The sequence below is a fragment of the Lampris incognitus genome, chromosome 6 (assembly GCF_029633865.1).
Source record: "Lampris incognitus isolate fLamInc1 chromosome 6, fLamInc1.hap2, whole genome shotgun sequence".
In the NCBI taxonomy this organism is placed as follows: domain Eukaryota; kingdom Metazoa; phylum Chordata; class Actinopteri; order Lampriformes; family Lampridae; genus Lampris; species Lampris incognitus.
This window is the reverse complement of record NC_079216.1, coordinates 57,900,348-57,918,981: the sequence shown is the minus strand read 5'-3', so window position 1 is coordinate 57,918,981 and position 18,634 is coordinate 57,900,348. Positions and strand designations below refer to the sequence as shown.

Below are 18,634 nucleotides of genomic sequence, written 5' to 3'. Positions count from 1 at the left end.
GTATGTGTCCTGGTCGCTGCACTAGCGCCTCCTCTGGTCGGTCAGGGCGCCTGTTCGGGGGGGAGGGGGGACTGGGGGGAATAGCATGAGCCTCCCACGTGCTACGCCCCCTGGTGAAACTCCTCACTGTCAGGTCAAAAGAAGCGGCTGGCGACTCCACATGTATGGGAGGAGGCATGTGGTAGCCTGCAGCCCTCCCCGGATCAGCACGGGGGGTGGAGCAGCGACCGGGGCGGCTCGGAAGAGTGGAGTAATTGGCCGGAAGCAATTGGGGAGAAAAAGGGAGGAAAAAATGTTAAAAAAAGGAAAAACTTGGTGACCTGAGGTTCATCATAAGGGAGCAGTGAACGGTTGGGTCCACAGGTTGGAAATGAAAACACAACGCGTGTCAACAGGTCTTGTCTTTTCTCCCCCTCTCTCTCCATCGTTCCCGGTCCAGTGTCAGACGGACTCGTTCCGCCTGGTGAAGTATGACATGGCTGCGGGGAAGGCCTCCTCCTCCTCCGACGACCGGAGTAGTTTACTGGGACACCGACACAACGCTGCAGCAGGGATGGTGCTGGTCAGTGGTGCTGATGCAGGTCTCTCCATGTGTCCTGGCGTCCCAGTAGGGAACAGCACAGCGCGCCTGAGGCTGAACCAGACGGGCCACTTGCCCCGCCTGTAGGCCGGGGTTACGTCACAAGCCTCCCCTTTTTCCAAAGACTCGACTCCCGCGCACACTTACCACCTACTATGCGCTGCTTTGGTTAAAGAGAGCTGCCTGAAGAGCGGCCCTGTCTCGAGACACGTCAGTCACGCTGTGCTTGAATACAGCCCATAATATCACGGTGGTGCAGGGCTGTGGGGGCGGGGTGTCCATGGAGATAGATTATTTATAACTGGCCTGTGTGTTCTGTACATAAAGATCAACACACTCTAGCACGGTATAAACTATGTCACACAGAGCTGGACTTCTGTCCCCTCTTGTTTTGTGGGGTTGTCAGGACCGGTCCCCGTCCCGTCCCATTCTCTATTGGCTCTGTTTGATTAGCTTGATTGATTTGAGCCCTTTGACCCCCCCCCCGTCCCCCCCACACCACCAGATATAACACCCATGCACATGTCTTTCTATAGTTTACATATATTTAAATAAATAAAATAAATAATTCAAATAATTAATTAAATGAATTAATAAATTATATAACTCAAAGATATAACGAGAAAATTAATTGAATCACTGGATTTTATCTATCTGTCTATCTATCTATCTATTGATCTACCTATCTATCTATCTATCTATCTATAATGTATATATATATATATATATACACACATACACTACCGTTCAAAAGTTTGGGATCACCCAAACAATTTTGTGTTTTCCATGAAAAGTCACACTTATTCACCACCATATGTTGTGAAATGAATAGAAAATAGAGTCAAGACATTGACAAGGTTAGAAATAATGATTTGTATTTGAAATAAGATTTTTTTTACATCAAACTTTGCTTTCGTCAAAGAATCCTCCATTTGCAGCAATTACAGCATTGCAGACCTTTGGCATTCTAGCTGTTAATTTGTTGAGGTAATCTGGAGAAATTGCACCCCACGCTTCCAGAAGCAGCTCCCACAAGTTGGATTGGTTGGATGGGCACTTCTTTGAGCAGATTGAGTTTCTGGAGCATCACATTTGTGGGGTCAATTAAACGCTCAAAATGGCCAGAAAAAGAGAACTTTCATCTGAAACTCGACAGTCTATTCTTGTTCTTAGAAATGAAGGCTATTCCATGCGAGAAATTGCTAAGAAATTGAAGATTTCCTACACCGGTGTGTACTACTCCCTTCAGAGGACAGCACAAACAGGCTCTAACCAGAGTAGAAAAAGAAGTGGGAGGCCGCGTTGCACAACTGAGCAAGAAGATAAGTACATTAGAGTCTCTAGTTTGAGAAACAGACGCCTCACAGGTCCCCAACTGGCATCTTCATTAAATAGTACCTGTTAGAGCCTGTTTGTGCTGTCCTCTGAAGGGAGTAGTACACACCGGTGTAGGAAATCTTCAATTTCTTAGCAATTTCTCGCATGGAATAGCCTTCATTTCTAAGAACAAGAATAGACTGTCGAGTTTCAGATGAAAGTTCTCTTTTTCTGGCCATTTTGAGCGTTTAATTGACCCCACAAATGTGATGCTCCAGAAACTCAATCTGCTCAAAGAAGTGCCCATCCAACCAATCCAACTTGTGGGAGCTGCTTCTGGAAGCGTGGGGTGCAATTTCTCCAGATTACCTCAACAAATTAACAGCTAGAATGCCAAAGGTCTGCAATGCTGTAATTGCTGCAAATGGAGGATTCTTTGACGAAAGCAAAGTTTGATGTAAAAAAAATCTTATTTCAAATACAAATCATTATTTCTAACCTTGTCAATGTCTTGACTCTATTTTCTATTCATTTCACAACATATGGTGGTGAATAAGTGTGACTTTTCATGGAAAACACGAAATTGTTTGGGTGATCCCAAACTTTTGAACGGTAGTGTATATATATACACATATATATATACATACACACACACACACACACACACACACACATATATATATATATATATCAATATTGCGTGTGTAGACAGTTGAGGGAATCTTGAATGAGTAAGCTATGTTATGTGACCTGGACACCGCGGCACCTCCGCTGTGGACTGCCGTGCAGCTCTGGCCTGTACTAACTAACCCCGGTGTGCCTTGGTGGCTGACTTGTCTTGAGGAAGGGCCTCCCGGCCCAAACGTCTAATCGTTGAAATAAATCCCTGCAGAGATGTTAAGTGTGTGCAGGAATAGACTCTTTTCTTTGGAATTGGGTGTTTGGGGGTAATTAATTCCCTGCACCGTAAAAGACACAGAGGAAATTGTGTGTTTGTGTGTCTGTGTGTGTCTGTGTGTGTGTCTGTGTCTGTGTGTGTGTTGCCTTGTACTCGGGATGCCTCCCCTTTCCCAAGAACAGCCAGCGCTTTGTTATAAGTAAGCCTGGCAGATGGTGAGGAATGAAATCTCCTAAGTGTGTGTGTGTGTGTGTGTGTGTGTGTGTGTGTTTATGTGTGTGTGTGTGTGTGTGTGTGTGTGTGTGCGTTCAGTTTTATTTTCAGTACCTACATTAATGACAGTTGCTTAAGTGTGCCCTGCTGTTGACAGTACAAACACAAATAAAAAAATCAGCCAAAGGAACCATTTCAGTCCTGCTAACATGAAAACCACATGTAAGGCCCACAGGTCTTACCCCTGACTGACGGGGGGGTGGGGCTCCTATGATGAAGCAGAGATTCAGGTCTTGTGAAACCTCGGACCACATTTGCATGTGAGGAACTGACGGCAGCGGTTCAAAGACGTAATCCCGGCAGTGTTGAAAACCACTTCTCCATGAGCTGAGCAAAAATAATACAAGATACACCCGAACGGGGATTGAGTCAGGAACAGGAGCCTGATGTGCTTCCTGATACGACAACTGAAATAACTGCTTTGTATATGAATATATGTTCATACAGAGATATTACCTTGAGAAACCATCTTGCCTAGCTGAACTTGAATAATAAGTACAACACTGTTCTTCTTCTTGTACTAGAATTATAATCATTTTTACGACTAATACCACTACTAGGGTGGCATGGTGGTGCAGTGGTTAGCGCACTCACCTCACAGCAAGGTCCTGGGTTCGAGCCCCGGGGTTGTCCAACCTTGGGGGTCATCCTCTGTGTGGCGTTTACATGTTCTCCCCGTGTCTGCGTGGGTTTTCTCCGGGGGCGCCGGTTTCCTCCCACAGTCCGAAGACATGGAGGTCAGGTGAATTGGCCATACTAAGGTGTGTGTGTGTGGGCCGGCGGGCCCTGTGATGGTCTGGAGGCCTGCCGCCCAGTGACTGCTGGGAGAGGCTCCAACATCCCTGAGAGCAGGATAAGCGGTTTGGATACTGGACGGATGGATGGATGGATGAATAATAATACTGTTCCTCTGTTACCTTGCTGAAGTTACAATCCTTTTTACTCCTCCTACTACTGCTGATAATGATAATAATAATATCATCAATCTGCGTCTTGGTGACCAGACTCTCAAGTCCCGGGGGGGGGGGTTGAACCCACAGCAGGAGGGTTGCGGGTTCGATTCTGAGTTCTCATGTTCTTCCTGTGTTTGTGTGGGTTTCCTACACCTACTGTGGTTTCTTCCCAGTCCAGGAACGTGCATGTTCGGTGAATCGGGGGTCTCTAAATCAGGTGTATAAATGTAAATGGGCGTATCGGTGACTGTGTTTGGACCGTGGGATGGACTGCCGACCCGTCCAGGGCCTCTACACACACGTTGCTCAATTCATGCTGGGATAAACCCAAAACACCCATGACCCCTGAAGTGGATTATCTGAGTATGGAGATTGAATAGTCAATGTTAGTGTTATTCTTATTCTAAGGGCTGACTAACGAGACAGAAACAAAGCTACAGGGCAAGACTTGTTAGGAAGCACAGCCCTTACCTGGACCTTACAGGAAACCATCTTGGCTCGTAACGTGACGTCTCTCCCTTGTTGTGACAGATGTACGTCCGCGGTAAACTGCTGTTTGCAGACAACATCTTCAACGGCTACAGCTGCTCCATCAGGGACCTTCACAAGCAAATCTTCAGAACCAGGAGAGACTCCAGCCTCGGCCTGAGCCTGCCGCCAGACTACAAGTTTAGGTACCGTTCTGCACCGGCACACCGGATCCGGACCACACTTAAGACTTGATAGAGGGGATGTGATTACAGCCATGTTCATACGAAGTGACGAGTTGGCGGATATAAACGTGGGAAAGTGTTGAGCTCCACTTGGGGATTATCATGAAGTAGGCCATCCTGGGTGCAGACAACAGCAAAGCTTTGGTCTTTCAAAAGGGAATTAGTTTAGGGTACTCTGTCAGCTGGGAGAAGTTGGGTGACATTTTTTTTTTTTGGAGGTCAGAGAGGTAGATAAGCAGATTTGGTTTGGGTTTATGCTCGGACACGCGGTTAATCTGCATCTCTCACTGTCATTTACTTGCAGACTGAAGGTGAAGAGTCCTCCGGCCACACGTTTACCAACCCAGCAAGAACCCCGTTCACTGGATGGAGAAAAAAGGAGTCTTTCTACAGAGAGGTATGTGTGTGTGTGTGTGTGTGTGTGTGTGTGTGTGTGTGTGCAGAGTGCACATTTTTAAGATAAATCCCTGTACATAAACGGCACATGGGAAATAATGTACACAATTGTTTAATTTGTAAAATGCACTTGGCAAAAGAATTTGGTGCGCCACGGCTGTTTTGGTTATAGTGTGTTGTCTTCTTATCTAACTTGACCTCGCTTGGCTTTCGCTTTCCCTATTACAGATCTTTCCCAAACTTAATCTATCCGTCTGATATCCTCGTTCCGAACAGGAAAACTGCTCCGTGTCTGGAGGAAACGTTCCGCCGAAGCCGAGATATGAATACGAGGGCCAAAAAGGCCCCTGCTCTTCCTCGTCTTCCTGTTTTCATGCCATGAGTTTGGCCTTGGGATAATGTAAACACAGGACGGTTTCTATTGTCCAACACAATCGAGGCATGCAGGAAGATTCATCGACAAGCTGAAGCCTAAATTGGCTGACATGCAAAGAGACTGCGAGTGCCTTGTTAATTTATCAAAGAGCGGCTGCGCTTGGCTTTATTTGGGATGCGAAATGCCTCTCGGTGTTTGGCAGCAGGTTGCACGTTGGCAGCTCTCACGAAGCATTAAGTGCACAAGATTCATCATCGGCGAAAATCCGTCGCCGCTAATGCGAGCATCTTCGTGTCAGTGATCTTCGGATAATGAACATCAGATGTTTATCATCTGCCAGGGGTCAATATGGACATTGTTTGTTTTTCAAAGAGAGATAAGGGGGTCGGTTTTAGGCCCAAAACTGTTCATTCTGTACTTATAGGATATATGCAAGATGTCAAAAATATTGAAATTTGCTCTGTTTGCTGATGACACGAATATATTTTGCTCTGGCGAGAGTTTACAGCAGCTTTTGGAGGTGACCACAACAGAAATGGAAAAATTAAAACGGTGGTTTGACAAAAACAAATCATCCTTAAATCTGGACAAAACCAAGTTTACGTTGTTTGGAAATGATTTATTAAACATCAGAGTAAAAATAGTGATAGACAATGTCCAGCTAGAAAGAGTATATGAAAATACATTCCTAGGTGTGATACTAGACCACAAAATGTGCTGGAAACCTCACATAACATGTGTGCGAGCAAAGCTGGCAAGGAGCACTGCAGTCATGAGAAAAGCAAGACACATTCTGGATCACAAACCATTGCACAGTCTGTGTTGTTCATTTATTTGACCATATCTTATCTACTGTGTGGAGGTAAAACCCACAAAACCAACCTACAACCAATATGTATACTACAAAAAACAGCCATAAGGACAGTTAATAATGTAGGATATCATGAACACACCAACAAGCTGCTTTTAAAGTCAAGTGGCTGGAAGTTCAGGGATTTAGTAGAATTTAACACAGCACAAATAATGTTCAAAGCAAGGAACAATCTACTACCGAGTAATATACAAAACATATTCTCACATGGAGAAGGGGAATATAATCTGAGAGGGAAATTAAACTTCCAAGAAATGATGTGCTCGAACAACTTTGAAGAGCATGGGCACTTCAGTCTGTGGGGTAAAATTGTGGAACAGTCTGAGCAGGGAACTCAAACCAAGTACAAACATTACACAGTTCAAGAAGAAGTACACAGGACTGATTATCCAGAGATGTAGGATGACCAAGAGTTGTGTTAACCATTAAAGTTTTACTTATCTCCAAACACTCCTCTACATTTATTGCAATTTTCCTTCATATGACACCAAGTGATATATATATATATATATAGTCATATTTTTGTTTTTGTTTTCCTTTTTGTAATGTATAGTAGCTGAATTAACTTAAGAGTAGGTGAGAAGGGGTAGGAAAAAATAAGTGTATACTTCCTCCTACTCCTTTCCCAACATGTGGCAGATACTCTGATGTGTATGGAGATTTGCTCGCTGTGTTTGTGTGGTGATTTGTTGATCACTTCAGATTACTGGCAATGGATGCACGTTACGTAAACCATTGTTCATTCGTAACCAAGAGTACATCTCATCGAGATGCAGGAATATACATCTTTTGCTCTGCTCGGTGTCCCTGAAGATGAGTTAGAGACGGTAGACTTTTCTTATTTCATTCATTCCTGTCACGTCAGCTGGCACAGACACCCTTCCTGTACAGATGTGACTCACTGACCAAAGTAGTGACAAAGGTCACAGTGTCAGTGGAGTAATTCTGTAAGAATGGAGAATTGTTTTCACAGCAACTTCGCCACAGGTGATGGATAATGCGTCTTGAGTTTTACTTCCTCAGCAAGACGTCAACTTCGGCTGACTTGGGCTAAAACGGCGGCTGTCCACTCATTCCGGAGTTGTGGTTATTATTGGCGCTTGTCCCAAATTAGCTCTGATGATGGAGGTGGAAAATGGATGTTGAAATTGCAACATGTTTTACACGTGTTTTTTGTGTGCACAGTGATAAAAATATGCAAAGTAAACCTCTAGCAGATATGTAGTTCTAATCAAATTGAGTAGCCCACATTGAAGTGGTAGTTGATCGCTCTTAATTTGCTATTGATTAATTAATCATGTGTTCTGACTATTTCAGTTCAGTCAGTTTTATTTTGATCCATGCCATCCTATTTTATCATACTCTGGTGTTGTCCACACTGTTTTTGAGTTGGGTTTTTAAATCTGTGGCCTTCCAGTTAATGTAAAGCACACTGCATTGGATTGTAATGTACAAAACGTGCATTATCAATTAAGTTTACTTGATGGATCGATACGGGAGAATTGGCCAGGTTGTCCAGAACGACAACGTCAGTAATCGTGTCTTGATGCCTGCACAATAATCCAGGTAGGAGAATCAAAGCGGGACGAATCCGGTCATCCGGATACAAAGTTATCCGCCGTTAAACGGCGCGTCCACGTGAACTGATTCATCCCGCTCTGATCATTAATCGTGGCGTTAAAACCAAAGTCAGCAAACTTCTTAAAAACGAAACAAAACATTTGTCTCTAATTTCAGGTTGGTCAAGATAATGTCACGAGCTTCGTTTCATTTTGTCTGTTTATTGGAGTTAATCGTTGTTCATTGGGATTTTGTCGTTTCTTGAAAATGACGCGCCTTTTCTTAAAAATCGTAAAACAAAAACAAGAAAACAAACACGCACCCGCACAAATAACTCGTGGGTTGTGAACGCCCCTAGCGGCCAGCTGGGGAACATCAAACAATGGGTCAGTGGAGCGGCGGAGGAGCAGCTGTGCGGGTCGAGACTTTAAAGTGACGAACTGGGAAAGACCGTCAAAGTCGGTCTGGCGGACTAACGCGCCGGGTTTTGCATCGAAGACACCGTTTGGGATGAGTCTGCCGGCGAAGGGCGGCCTGTCCTCCGCTGGGTTGATGTGAAAGTCTGAAGGGTTTGTCAAGACGGGAGACGTGCGGATCCGAGGCAGACATGAACTCAGGTGAGTGATGATCGGCACAGTTTTGGATAGGAGTCGTTTCAGCCATGCCGAGTTTCAGCCATGCCGAGCTTCAGCCATGCCTGAAGCAAAACGTCGCTGCAGATCAGGTGTCCGTTTGAGGCGTCTGGGTTGAAAAGCACGACTGCGCGTCTTGACCCGGTCACTCCATCGGCGTGATCCGTCCGAGTCGTGAATGTGACGTTATGCGGGGTGTTGTGCCATATTGACACCCCACGGAGAAAGTATGACCCTGTTGGGTCGATTAAAGCGCACCCCGTAGTTACGTCTCCGTTTCACGCACGGAAATGAGAAACATGCGCACTGTCTCACTGTTTGCCTGTCGGCAGCGTTTCCCGACCAAAGCCGCGATATTGAAAGCAGGCGTGTTGTTTTGCGGCTCCTCGGCATCTTCTTAAACGAGCACGAACGTAAAGTGCTTTAAAAGTGTGGATCAAATTAAATTCACTCCTCCGCACGAAGGCACAATTCAGTCAACCATCATGTGGGTTCAAGATGTCATCCCAAATCACGTTGTGATTATGGGCCCATATAACATAACTCATTGCTTTGACCCGAGTCTGTTCTCCCATACTAATACACCTTAAGGGACACAGATTCTGCAGGGGATACTAAAGGTCGCACAACAAGAAGGCGTTCGGAAACCATGACTGTCTGGTTTGTATATAGTGGGCATTCTTTTAAACCGAGGGTGTATTTACTTGACATGGCACAGCTAGACTTGGAGCTTCATTGTCTTCTGGGAAAATTAAAGAGAATATTTGAATAGGTGGGTTTTTTTCCTGGATAAACACAAAAAGCTCCCTCCGGCAAGATTTGACTGGCTGTCTTTCCGTTTGCTGGTCACCGTTACAACTGATCTCATATTGAATTTGAGACGTTTGGACTAGTTTACCTTGACCTTCTCTGATCATACCACCAACTTCCCCTTCTTCCATTTTTTCCTTATTCCTGGCCTCCCCCTCCCCAGCTGGCACTCCTGTGCTTGTTGAGCTGCTCTATTATCTGGATCGCTGTGTTGAAAAGTGTTACAAACAAAAGTCATGTGATGCCTGTCCCTATCCCCCCCCACACACACACACACACACGCACACACAGAGCAGTGCTAATTTAGTACTTGATTATATTGCTCAAAAGGAGGCCTTCACTACATTATGGTTGACTGATAAAGGGAAAAACGTTAAATATATGGATGTGTCTCATTAGGCCAACTCCTGTCCTAGTACTGAAAGTGTATCAGGTATGTCATTTGCCTAGTCAAACCTTACCCCAACTTCCCATTCAATTTAGGTTTGTGATTCACAAATTTAGCCTTTAGCCTTTCAGTTTCTCTTTGCTTGCAAATCCAGACAAAAGGCAGATAAAATTCCCTTGCATGGTTTGGCTGACCAGGGTTTTGTTGCTCTCTCCTCAGTTATGCAGAAGCCTCCATTGGCTCCTAAACCGAAGCTAGTCCACCCCCAGAGGCCCGGCTTGTCTCCTGCTACCCCCAGACGTGATGGCCTCCCTCACCCTTCCCCTTGTACATCAAAGAGGGTTAAACCAGCACTGGCTCCCAAACCCTGCCTGCATAAACACACTGTGGAATCCAAACCATTTGCTTCAAAGAGCCCACACCAGATATCTGCATCTGAAAAATCAGATATCCCGAGGACTGTAGGCCTCCTGAATTCCAATAATGGAGTACAGATAGTAAACAAAAAGCCAGATTGGGATTATATCATTCCAATCTGCCTTTGTAGCCAAGAAAAGTGTCAGTGCCTGGGCAGCACTACAGACAAGGCCCTTGACAAAGACTTACAGATGTTGCATAAAGGTAAAACTGAAGACTTCAGAGAGGCCGTCGCTAGATCGAAAAGTAAACTGGATAGCAACGGGGAGAAGCTAGACAACGCAAAGGGCCCGAAATTCAACGGCAATGCTCTATTGAATGTTTCTTTACAGCCAGCATACACCAATGCCCACCCCCTTTATCATAAATGTTCCCTGGAGGTGAAGGTTCAGACTGAAGCACTTCACAAAAACCTCATTACAGACCTTGTGACCCCCAATAATGTGGTCACTGCAAAGCCCTGGGTGTCTCACAGAACCTGGAGCGACGAGGTTAATGGCAACACGAGTCCTTCGAATGATGTTGGACAGGAATTAGCCAGTCCTGTCTCTTCTGCCCCATCTCACAACTCCAACAAGGTCTCAGTGGCCCTTAGGAAGCCTCTCCCTGTCCCTTTGCCACGGAAGCCCAGGAAGGAGCCCTTGCCCCGCCAGGAAAAGGTGGAGGAAGAGGATGATCAGAGGTTGAGGAGGGACGGGTGGGAAATAGGCATCAACGAGGTGAAGGTGTTGTCTGGCAGCAGGACGATCCCGTCTCTGTCTGGCCACAAAGATTTCCCGGAACAGAATGGTCCTGTTGGTGTAAACGACCTGATCCTCCCTCTCCCGCCAGCTCCCCCACCCAGGAAGAAACTGTTTCTATCTGCCCACGAGAGACCCCCCGCCTTGGCTTCTCACACCGTCCCACATGCCATGGACCAGGAGGAGGAGGAGGTTCTGCAGTGGGATGCTGGCACCTACGGGATGGAGTGCTCTGTGGATGAGGAGGATGAGAAGGTGGGGAATAAGGAAGAGAGATATGATAATAGGGAGGAGGTTCACTGCGGCCTCACACATTTTCCTCCTGCCACCAGCAGACCCGATCAGCTGGAGCTCAACTGTCACTCAGACTTCACCGCAGCAACCGGCAGCAGTTTTGTGGAAGACAGCAGTGTCAAGGTAGTGCTGAGCAAACCACAGAGGCACAGCGCCCCCTTGGCGTGGGCACCAAAGATGGAACCCACTGTGGAAGCAGAGGAAGGGAAACTTCCAGAAAATAATAAAAAGCTGGACCTTGCTCTAAAGGAGACAGCTATAAAAGATCTGTTTTTGACCCCAGATGAAAGAGTGGGCAGAAGCATCAACCCATCTCTGATGTCTTCCAGTTCCACGAAGCCTATTTGTTCCAACTCGGGCAAGCCAAGGTCCAAGTCGTTCACTACCATTGACCTCATTCGCTCTGACAGACAGAAAAGGAACACTTTCAGGAAGCTCCTCGACCTGAAACTCTCTGTGAAGATGTTTCCCAAACTCACAGTGAAAGGAGGTCAGACACCAGACCACACCGTGGCGGAAATAGAACAATGTGTGGATGGGGACCAAAGTGGTGACTGCAGCCTCCAACAGAGGCTGGGTTTAAAGGTGCCGGCGGGACGGAAGTTCTCCTGCCCGCAGATTGGCCTGGAGCAGAATGTGGATGGAGATGAGTTCTTTCCTGATATGGAGTATGAGAACGATCCTCACTACGAGGAGATTCTGGACTATATGAACCTACCTGTGGGGGGCGCAGCGGTCCAGTCGCCCTCAGCCTGGCAGAACTCCATGTATGATGATGAAGATGAGAACATCTATGAAGTGCCAGAGCCGTATGTGTCCCTAGACAAAAACACCAGACTTCAACAGAAACATACTGGCACCGAAAGGTAGAGCATGCTGGCTCCTACTCTTATTATTCTTCTGCTCATTATTTTCTCTCTCTGTCTCTCTCTCACACACACACAGACAGAGGTCCGAAAATTTTGTTAGTCAATCCTAGTCCCCTAACCCCGAAATTAGTCCTAACTTTAAAAGAAATCCAAAAATAAACCCAACCTTAAAGGAAAATGTTCAACATGAACACTATACTCTGAACATGAAGAAAATGGGAATGTCAATGCTGCATATAGCTGTATATAAGAAAAAGACAGTGTCCCCACAAGGTATAAGGACACTTGGTCCCTAGAAGGATATATAAGCAAAACACACACACACACACACACACACACACACACACACAATGAAAGAGCTCCTCATTTCCTGGTCTTATTCTTACTCACAACTTCCCTAAATGTGTTTGTTTTCTCATTTATGAAATATGATAGCCCTTGTTTCTGTCAGGAAAACAAGAAGCTGTGTGTCAACAGTTTGCCCAAAGCGGTTTTGTGTGTTGTGATGGTATAATTGTTTGGAAGTGGCCGGGTGCATTACTGGCGAACACAGGAAGTGTGAAAGAGACATGCCAGGTATGTTTGTGTTGCACGCTCCTGTCTGGGGAGTTTGACGAGTACAGTGGCATGGCACACCTTCCACGAGCTATCGGTTTGACCGAATAACAAGAGGACGCACATGTAAATTACGAGAAATGTGTTCAATTTGCACAATAGGGTTCTGTCAGAGGCAGCTGATGGGGAATGCCCTGCTGAGCAGGCCACAATTAATGTAATTAATTAAAGATTTCTCTCTGGAAGTCATTGGTGCATGGCACTAGTCCATTTAAGCCAATCAGTTTCACTTCTCTGGACCCACAAAGCAAAGTCTTTCACTAGAATAAGCCTATACCTAAAGTTGGCAGCCTCACAAAAAGTAAGATCTGGGAAAATCTCTTTCTGGAATCCTTTCATCTCAAAACTTTTTATCTTATTTTTGAAATGATATTTATGTGCAAAGACTGAACGTGGCGTGATTCTTGAAAGACCACTGTGAAGAAGTCGGTGGGCGACGGGAAAACGCTGATCTGAGGATTACAGTTTGTACAACAGAACTCTTTGCCCCGGACGGCTTAGCGTGTCAGGCCGCTATGCTCCAAATGGTGCAATGATCACATGTTAAACACACACCGCACTTACTCACAAACGCACACACCGCTCATAGTTAATTGCATGGCAATCGCATAAGACCCAGTGGGATATTGTTTAGTTGGGGTTTTACGCTTCGCCTGGGTCCAGTTCTTGGTAATTTTGCCTCGCGGTTTCTTTCAGGGGGTTGCTGCAGCTTCATCTACAGCCCTCTGCAGTGAGGTTTGAGGCCCTTCGTCTCTTCTCTCATGTTTCCAGCGCTGTTCTAATCCAGTAATTTTAGAAATGTATATATTTTTTGGATCTTTCCCCCTTTTTCTCCCCAATTGCACTTGGCCAATTACCCCGCTCTTCCGCGCCATCACGGTCGCTGCTCCACCCCCTCTGCCAGTCCGGGAAGAGCTGCAGACTACCACATGCCTCCTCTGATACATGTGGAGTCACCAGCTGCTGCTTTTCACCTGACAGTGAGGAGTTTCACCAGGGAGACGTAGCGCGTGGGAGGATCACACTATTACCCCCCCGAACAGGCGCCCCAGAGGAGGCACTAGTGCAGCGACCAGGACACATACCCACATCCGGCTTTCCACCCGCAGGCATGGCCAATTGTGTCTGTAGGGACGCCCGACCAAGCCGGAGGTAACATGGGGATTTGAACTGGCGATCCCCATGTTGGTAGGCAACGGAATAGACCGCTATGCTACCCGGACACCCCTGTAGAAATATGTTAACAAAGGCTCCACATGAAGCCCCCAGTTACTGCTTTAGTTGGAGATGACCCAAGTCCTCTGCTGACCCAACGTCCACGTCTGGGCTGGGCCTGCTGGCCTGTGTGAAGGAGGTCATGACTACCATTAAGTGGGTTGGCCTTCTCTGTCAGGCGCTCCGTTTCCTGTGTGTTCTTTTTCAGGACTCTCACCTTCTCTCAGACAGGAAATGTGAAAAAAATACTAGAGTCTGCGTTTTTTTTCTTTTTCTCCGTTTTGTCCGATAGACACCCTCTGTCAAGTGATGTGCTGATGTAGGTTTCTGAGTCCAAATCCATCTCGTCCTTTTTTCTCAATCCCCTCCGCGCGAATGCTGTGGCTCTCTTGTCACCTCCTAAAGTGTGTGGGTTTGAGTGTGCGCGCATTGTGCTTTTGATTATGTGTGTGTTTCATGAGTACGCCGTGTTTTTGACAAGCGTGCGTTGTTATCCTCTAGCGCCTCTCCGTTTGACACCACACCCCGTCAACATGACAGAGGCTCCGCTGAAGAAGCGAGGGCCCGGCTGGATGACGGGACCTTGGTCGACGATGTCATCATGGACCACAGCTCGGATGAGGAGGACGACAGAAGCTCCACCTCCAGCAAAGGAGAACCTCAGCAGCCAGAGGTGAGGAGGAGGAGGAGGAGGCAGTATTAGATGTCAGAACTTAGGAAATGTCTCATTACTCAGGGAAGCTTGCACATAGGAGGCATTCAACTTGTTGGGATGCCAAGATTCAAAATCACACACACACACACACACACACACACACACACACACACACACACACACACACACACACACACACGTATAAAGGTGATAAGGCATTTGAAAGCAGAACATCTAAGAGCATCTCAGATTATTTAGAAAAGAGTAGCTAACAGTGTAAGCATATCTAGTGTACATTAACAAAGAATATTTAAATTGTCAAAGGAGCCTCAAATGAATAATAAGAAATGAATAGGTATTCTCTGTACAGACAGCAAAAAGCAAAACTTTAACCAAATACAAATTTATGAACAATCTGCAGATAGTGGGTCTCTCCTTGTACTATTCATCCATTGACTTCTGCACATCAGAACCGTATTGCAGTGTTAAGAAGCATGAACCCAGAACCTCAAGACAAACCACAGAGTTGAACCTGGATAGATGTGATAATGAGAAATACAATTTGTATTGGCCTGATGAGCAAAATGAATGTTTTGGGGCGTCCAGGTAGCATGGCGGTCTATTCCGTTGCCTACCAACACAGGGATCACCAGTTCGAATCCTCGTGTTACCTCCGGCTTGGTCGAGCGTCCCTACAGACACAATTGGCCGTGTCTGCGGGTGGGAAGCCAGATGTAGGTATGTGTCCTGGTCACTGCACTAGCGCCTCTTCTGGTCAGTTGGGGCGCCTGTTCATGGGGGCGGGGGAACTGGGGGGAATAGCGTGAACCTCCCACGCGCTACGTCCCCCTGGTGAAACTCCTCACTGTCAGGTGAAAAGAAGCGGCTGGCGACTCCACATGTATCGCAGGAGGCATGTGGTAGTCTGCAGCCCTCCCCGGATCAGCAGAGGGGGGTGGAGCAGCGACCGGGATCGTTCGGAAGAGTGGGGTAATTGGCCAAGTACAATTGGGGGGGATGGGAAAAAAGCAGAAAAAAATTAACGCTTTCTGACACTTGGTTTAATTATTTCCTTGTGTATAGTGGGCCGGCATATCTTGTTTGTAAAGAGAGTAGTTTAACATTTCATGTGTAAATGTCTATAACAGAATGACTTTGGATTTTCAATGTAAAGCCCTCTGAGACCAAAAAGTGTCATTTTAGGGCTATACATATAAACTTTGACTGGTATGGTGAGTTGTAAGTCCATTCATCCCACTTCCGGTGTGGGAAGATGGCGGCACGATTTCACGTTTGCAGCGGCCTCACCCATTACCGGAGTGGGAAGATGGCAGTGCAAACTTAAAGTTTGCGGCGGCCTCACCCAGTGCCGTCCATGCAGTTTCTTTGTCCACGTCTGCATCTAAGTTTGCTTTGTCTTCGTTTGATGGCTGGGAGAGCACGCAATTTTGTTTCTTTTGTGTATGCAAGTACATGATAGAAATGACAATACATTGTTCCTGATTCCTGAGCTTGCGCTGGATCGGCTGGGAGAGCTTGGTCTGCTGAGTCCTGTGGGACCATGGACCAGGGCCCACCAGGCCCAAAGAGGTAACACCAAGGACGGTCTGACAGGACGCGGAAGCAGTTTAAGTTAACTGCTAGCCCATGTAGACCAGCAGTTCCAATAACACCGAGAGCGGTCTGGCAGCAGCCTCGTCTAGCGTTGGCTGTGTTTTAGTGTCATCATGTGGAGTGCGGGGAGGTGTGTCGAAGGTGTCTGGCTGGGAGAGCTGGTGTTGGATTGGCTGGGGGAGCTTGGTCTGCTGTGTCCGGTGGGCCCAGGGAACATGGCCCTGCCAGAGCTGCGCCCGAGAAGGAAACACCAAGGGCGGTCTGACAGGACACGGAGGCGGGGCAGGCTAAGCTAACTGCTAGCCCATGCAGACCGGCAGTTCCAACAGTCATCCTGACTGGCGTTCGTTCTCTGGACGGTGGAATTTCTGGACTGTGTTGCACTGAGTGGACTGTCTTGTTAACTGTTTGTGTTTTGTTTTTTCTCTGTGTTTTTGTATGTTTTTGGTGGTGTCGTTTTTGGGGAAATTTGGGATGCGTGTTTTTATCTTTTGTGTCGCACTGCTGTGGGCTGGGGGGAGCGGAATTTCGTTTCTTGTGTGTATGCAAATACATGAAAGAAATGACAACAAATTGTTCCTGATTCCTGATCATAGTGTGTTCTTGTGATATAGGTGGAGCGTGGGCCGAAAAAGAGCAAGATACACTACATCGCCACCGAGATTATGATGTCTGAGAATGTGTAAGAGTCTTTTGTGTTTTCTTTTACTTGACACTGTTTGGTACTCTGGTATGTTGTTGCCCTTTACTGAAGCCTCGCTACCTGTTCCCTCACTTCAACTTGTTTTTTTTGTTTTTTAGGTTTGTTGGCGTCCTGAAGCTGCTACATATTGTAAGCAACCTCACTTCTTTTTTTACATGAAATTTGTGTCACAGACTCAAAAAAAAAAAGGCATTGTGTTTGCTGTGTGTTGGTACAAAGCTGAAGCTGGTGTTATTTTGTGTGTTTTGTCAAGTACCAGACCCTCCACAGTGTGAGCCAAGATTCTTCATATGTGTTTGATTATGTTAGCTGCCACGGCACACCCCATATCTGATGAATGGTGTGTGTGTGTGTGTGTGTGTGTGTGTGTGTGTGTGTGTGTGTGTGTGTGTGTGTATGGACATTACCACCCCTCACCCCCCTCATCCCCCCCACATGGCTCACATTCCTCATGGTTCTTTTCCTCAGAATCACGGTGGTTTTGTGATCTGACGGTCGCTGTGACTGCATTTTCATAATGATTTCATAATTTTCCCAATTGATGATTGCGGTGGCTTTTGTGAGATCACAAAACCGCTGTGATTCTGGGGAAGAAAAAAAAACATGAGGAATGTGAGCCATGTGGCTTTCGCCCAGAATTGCTGTGGTTTTGTGATCTGAAAGCAACATAAACATGTTTGTCTGGGCTTAAAGAGAGTTATGCAGCCGTGCGTTCCTCTTGCAGTGTTGGACTTAAGCTGTAACTTATTTTAACAAGTCCAGATCTGGCCATCGTGCAGCCATCATGATCTGATTATTTGTTTTATTTAGTTCAAATTTTCACCGATGGCCAAGTCACTACTAGGAATTACACAACATAAAGACACAAAGTACATGTGAAGTTTCAAAATTGAGTATTAATCAATCAATTTAATAATTGGCGGCACGGTGGTTAGAGATGTTGCCTCACAGCAAGAAGGTCCTGGGTTCGAACCCTGGGGTTGTCCAACCTTTGGGGTCATCCCAGGTCGTCCCCTGTGTGGAGTTTCCATGTTCTCCCCGTGTCTGCAGTGGGTTTTCTCCGGGTGTTCTGGTTTCCCCCACCATCAAAAAGACATGCATGTTAGGGTTAATACTCCTGCCTGTGCCCCTGACCGAGGCAATGGGAAAAGGACAGGAGCTGGTCCCCGGGTGCTGCACGGTGGCTGCCCACTGCTCCTAGCTACACAGCTAGGATGGGTTAAATGCAGAGCATAATTTCTCTACGGGGATCATTAAAGTATATCCAAAAAATAAATAAATTGGAGATTGCACCATCTGATAATATCTACAACAGAGTATTTACATAACTAAAAATATCAAAATAAGGAAGGAAAGGGGAATAAAGGTGTCTTTATGTACAGAGTGCAAAAAAGTGAGAAGTAATGCTCTCAAATGGGTCGGTTCTACATAGCAGGTTTCTGCTATACATTATTCACATAGTTACTGTTGCACTTCAAATATTTAGCATTGGACAGCCATAATTGATTATTTTTCAAATTCCAGTTCTGAGTAACATGATTTTTTTTTTATAGACGGTTAATCAGTTATCACATCTGATTTGGCGTATTCTGCCAACTACCGCTTGCCATTTAGATCTACATATATCACAAGAAGACACCCTAGGTCTGGGTTAACATATTGTAGGGGGGATATTTCGTATCTGAGGATTTGCTCTCGAGACATTAGCGTTGGTCTATTAGAAGTGAATCACCCGGAGAGACAAA

The 18,634-nt window shown here is 46.1% G+C and overlaps 2 protein-coding genes across 2 annotated transcripts in view; both read left to right on the top strand.

The window, feature by feature from the left end:
* Positions 1-6,025, top strand: part of LOC130114722 (uncharacterized protein C3orf20 homolog) — a 33,851-nt gene extending 27,826 nt beyond the window's left edge. The window contains exons 4-6 of the mRNA XM_056282609.1: positions 4,553-4,695; positions 5,039-5,131; positions 5,359-6,025. Of these exons, the coding sequence (XP_056138584.1) occupies positions 4,553-4,695; positions 5,039-5,131; positions 5,359-5,512 (390 nt within the window). The 3' untranslated portion in view covers positions 5,513-6,025. The remainder of the gene's footprint in view (positions 1-4,552; positions 4,696-5,038; positions 5,132-5,358) is intronic.
* Positions 6,026-8,204: 2,179 nt separating this feature from the next.
* LOC130114594 (FYVE, RhoGEF and PH domain-containing protein 6-like) overlaps positions 8,205-18,634 on the top strand; it is a 33,830-nt gene continuing 23,400 nt past the window's right edge. The window contains exons 1-5 of the mRNA XM_056282456.1: positions 8,205-8,554; positions 9,987-12,084; positions 14,419-14,590; positions 16,801-16,868; positions 16,988-17,018. Coding sequence (XP_056138431.1) covers positions 8,545-8,554; positions 9,987-12,084; positions 14,419-14,590; positions 16,801-16,868; positions 16,988-17,018 — 2,379 coding nt within the window. The 5' untranslated portion in view covers positions 8,205-8,544. The remainder of the gene's footprint in view (positions 8,555-9,986; positions 12,085-14,418; positions 14,591-16,800; positions 16,869-16,987; positions 17,019-18,634) is intronic.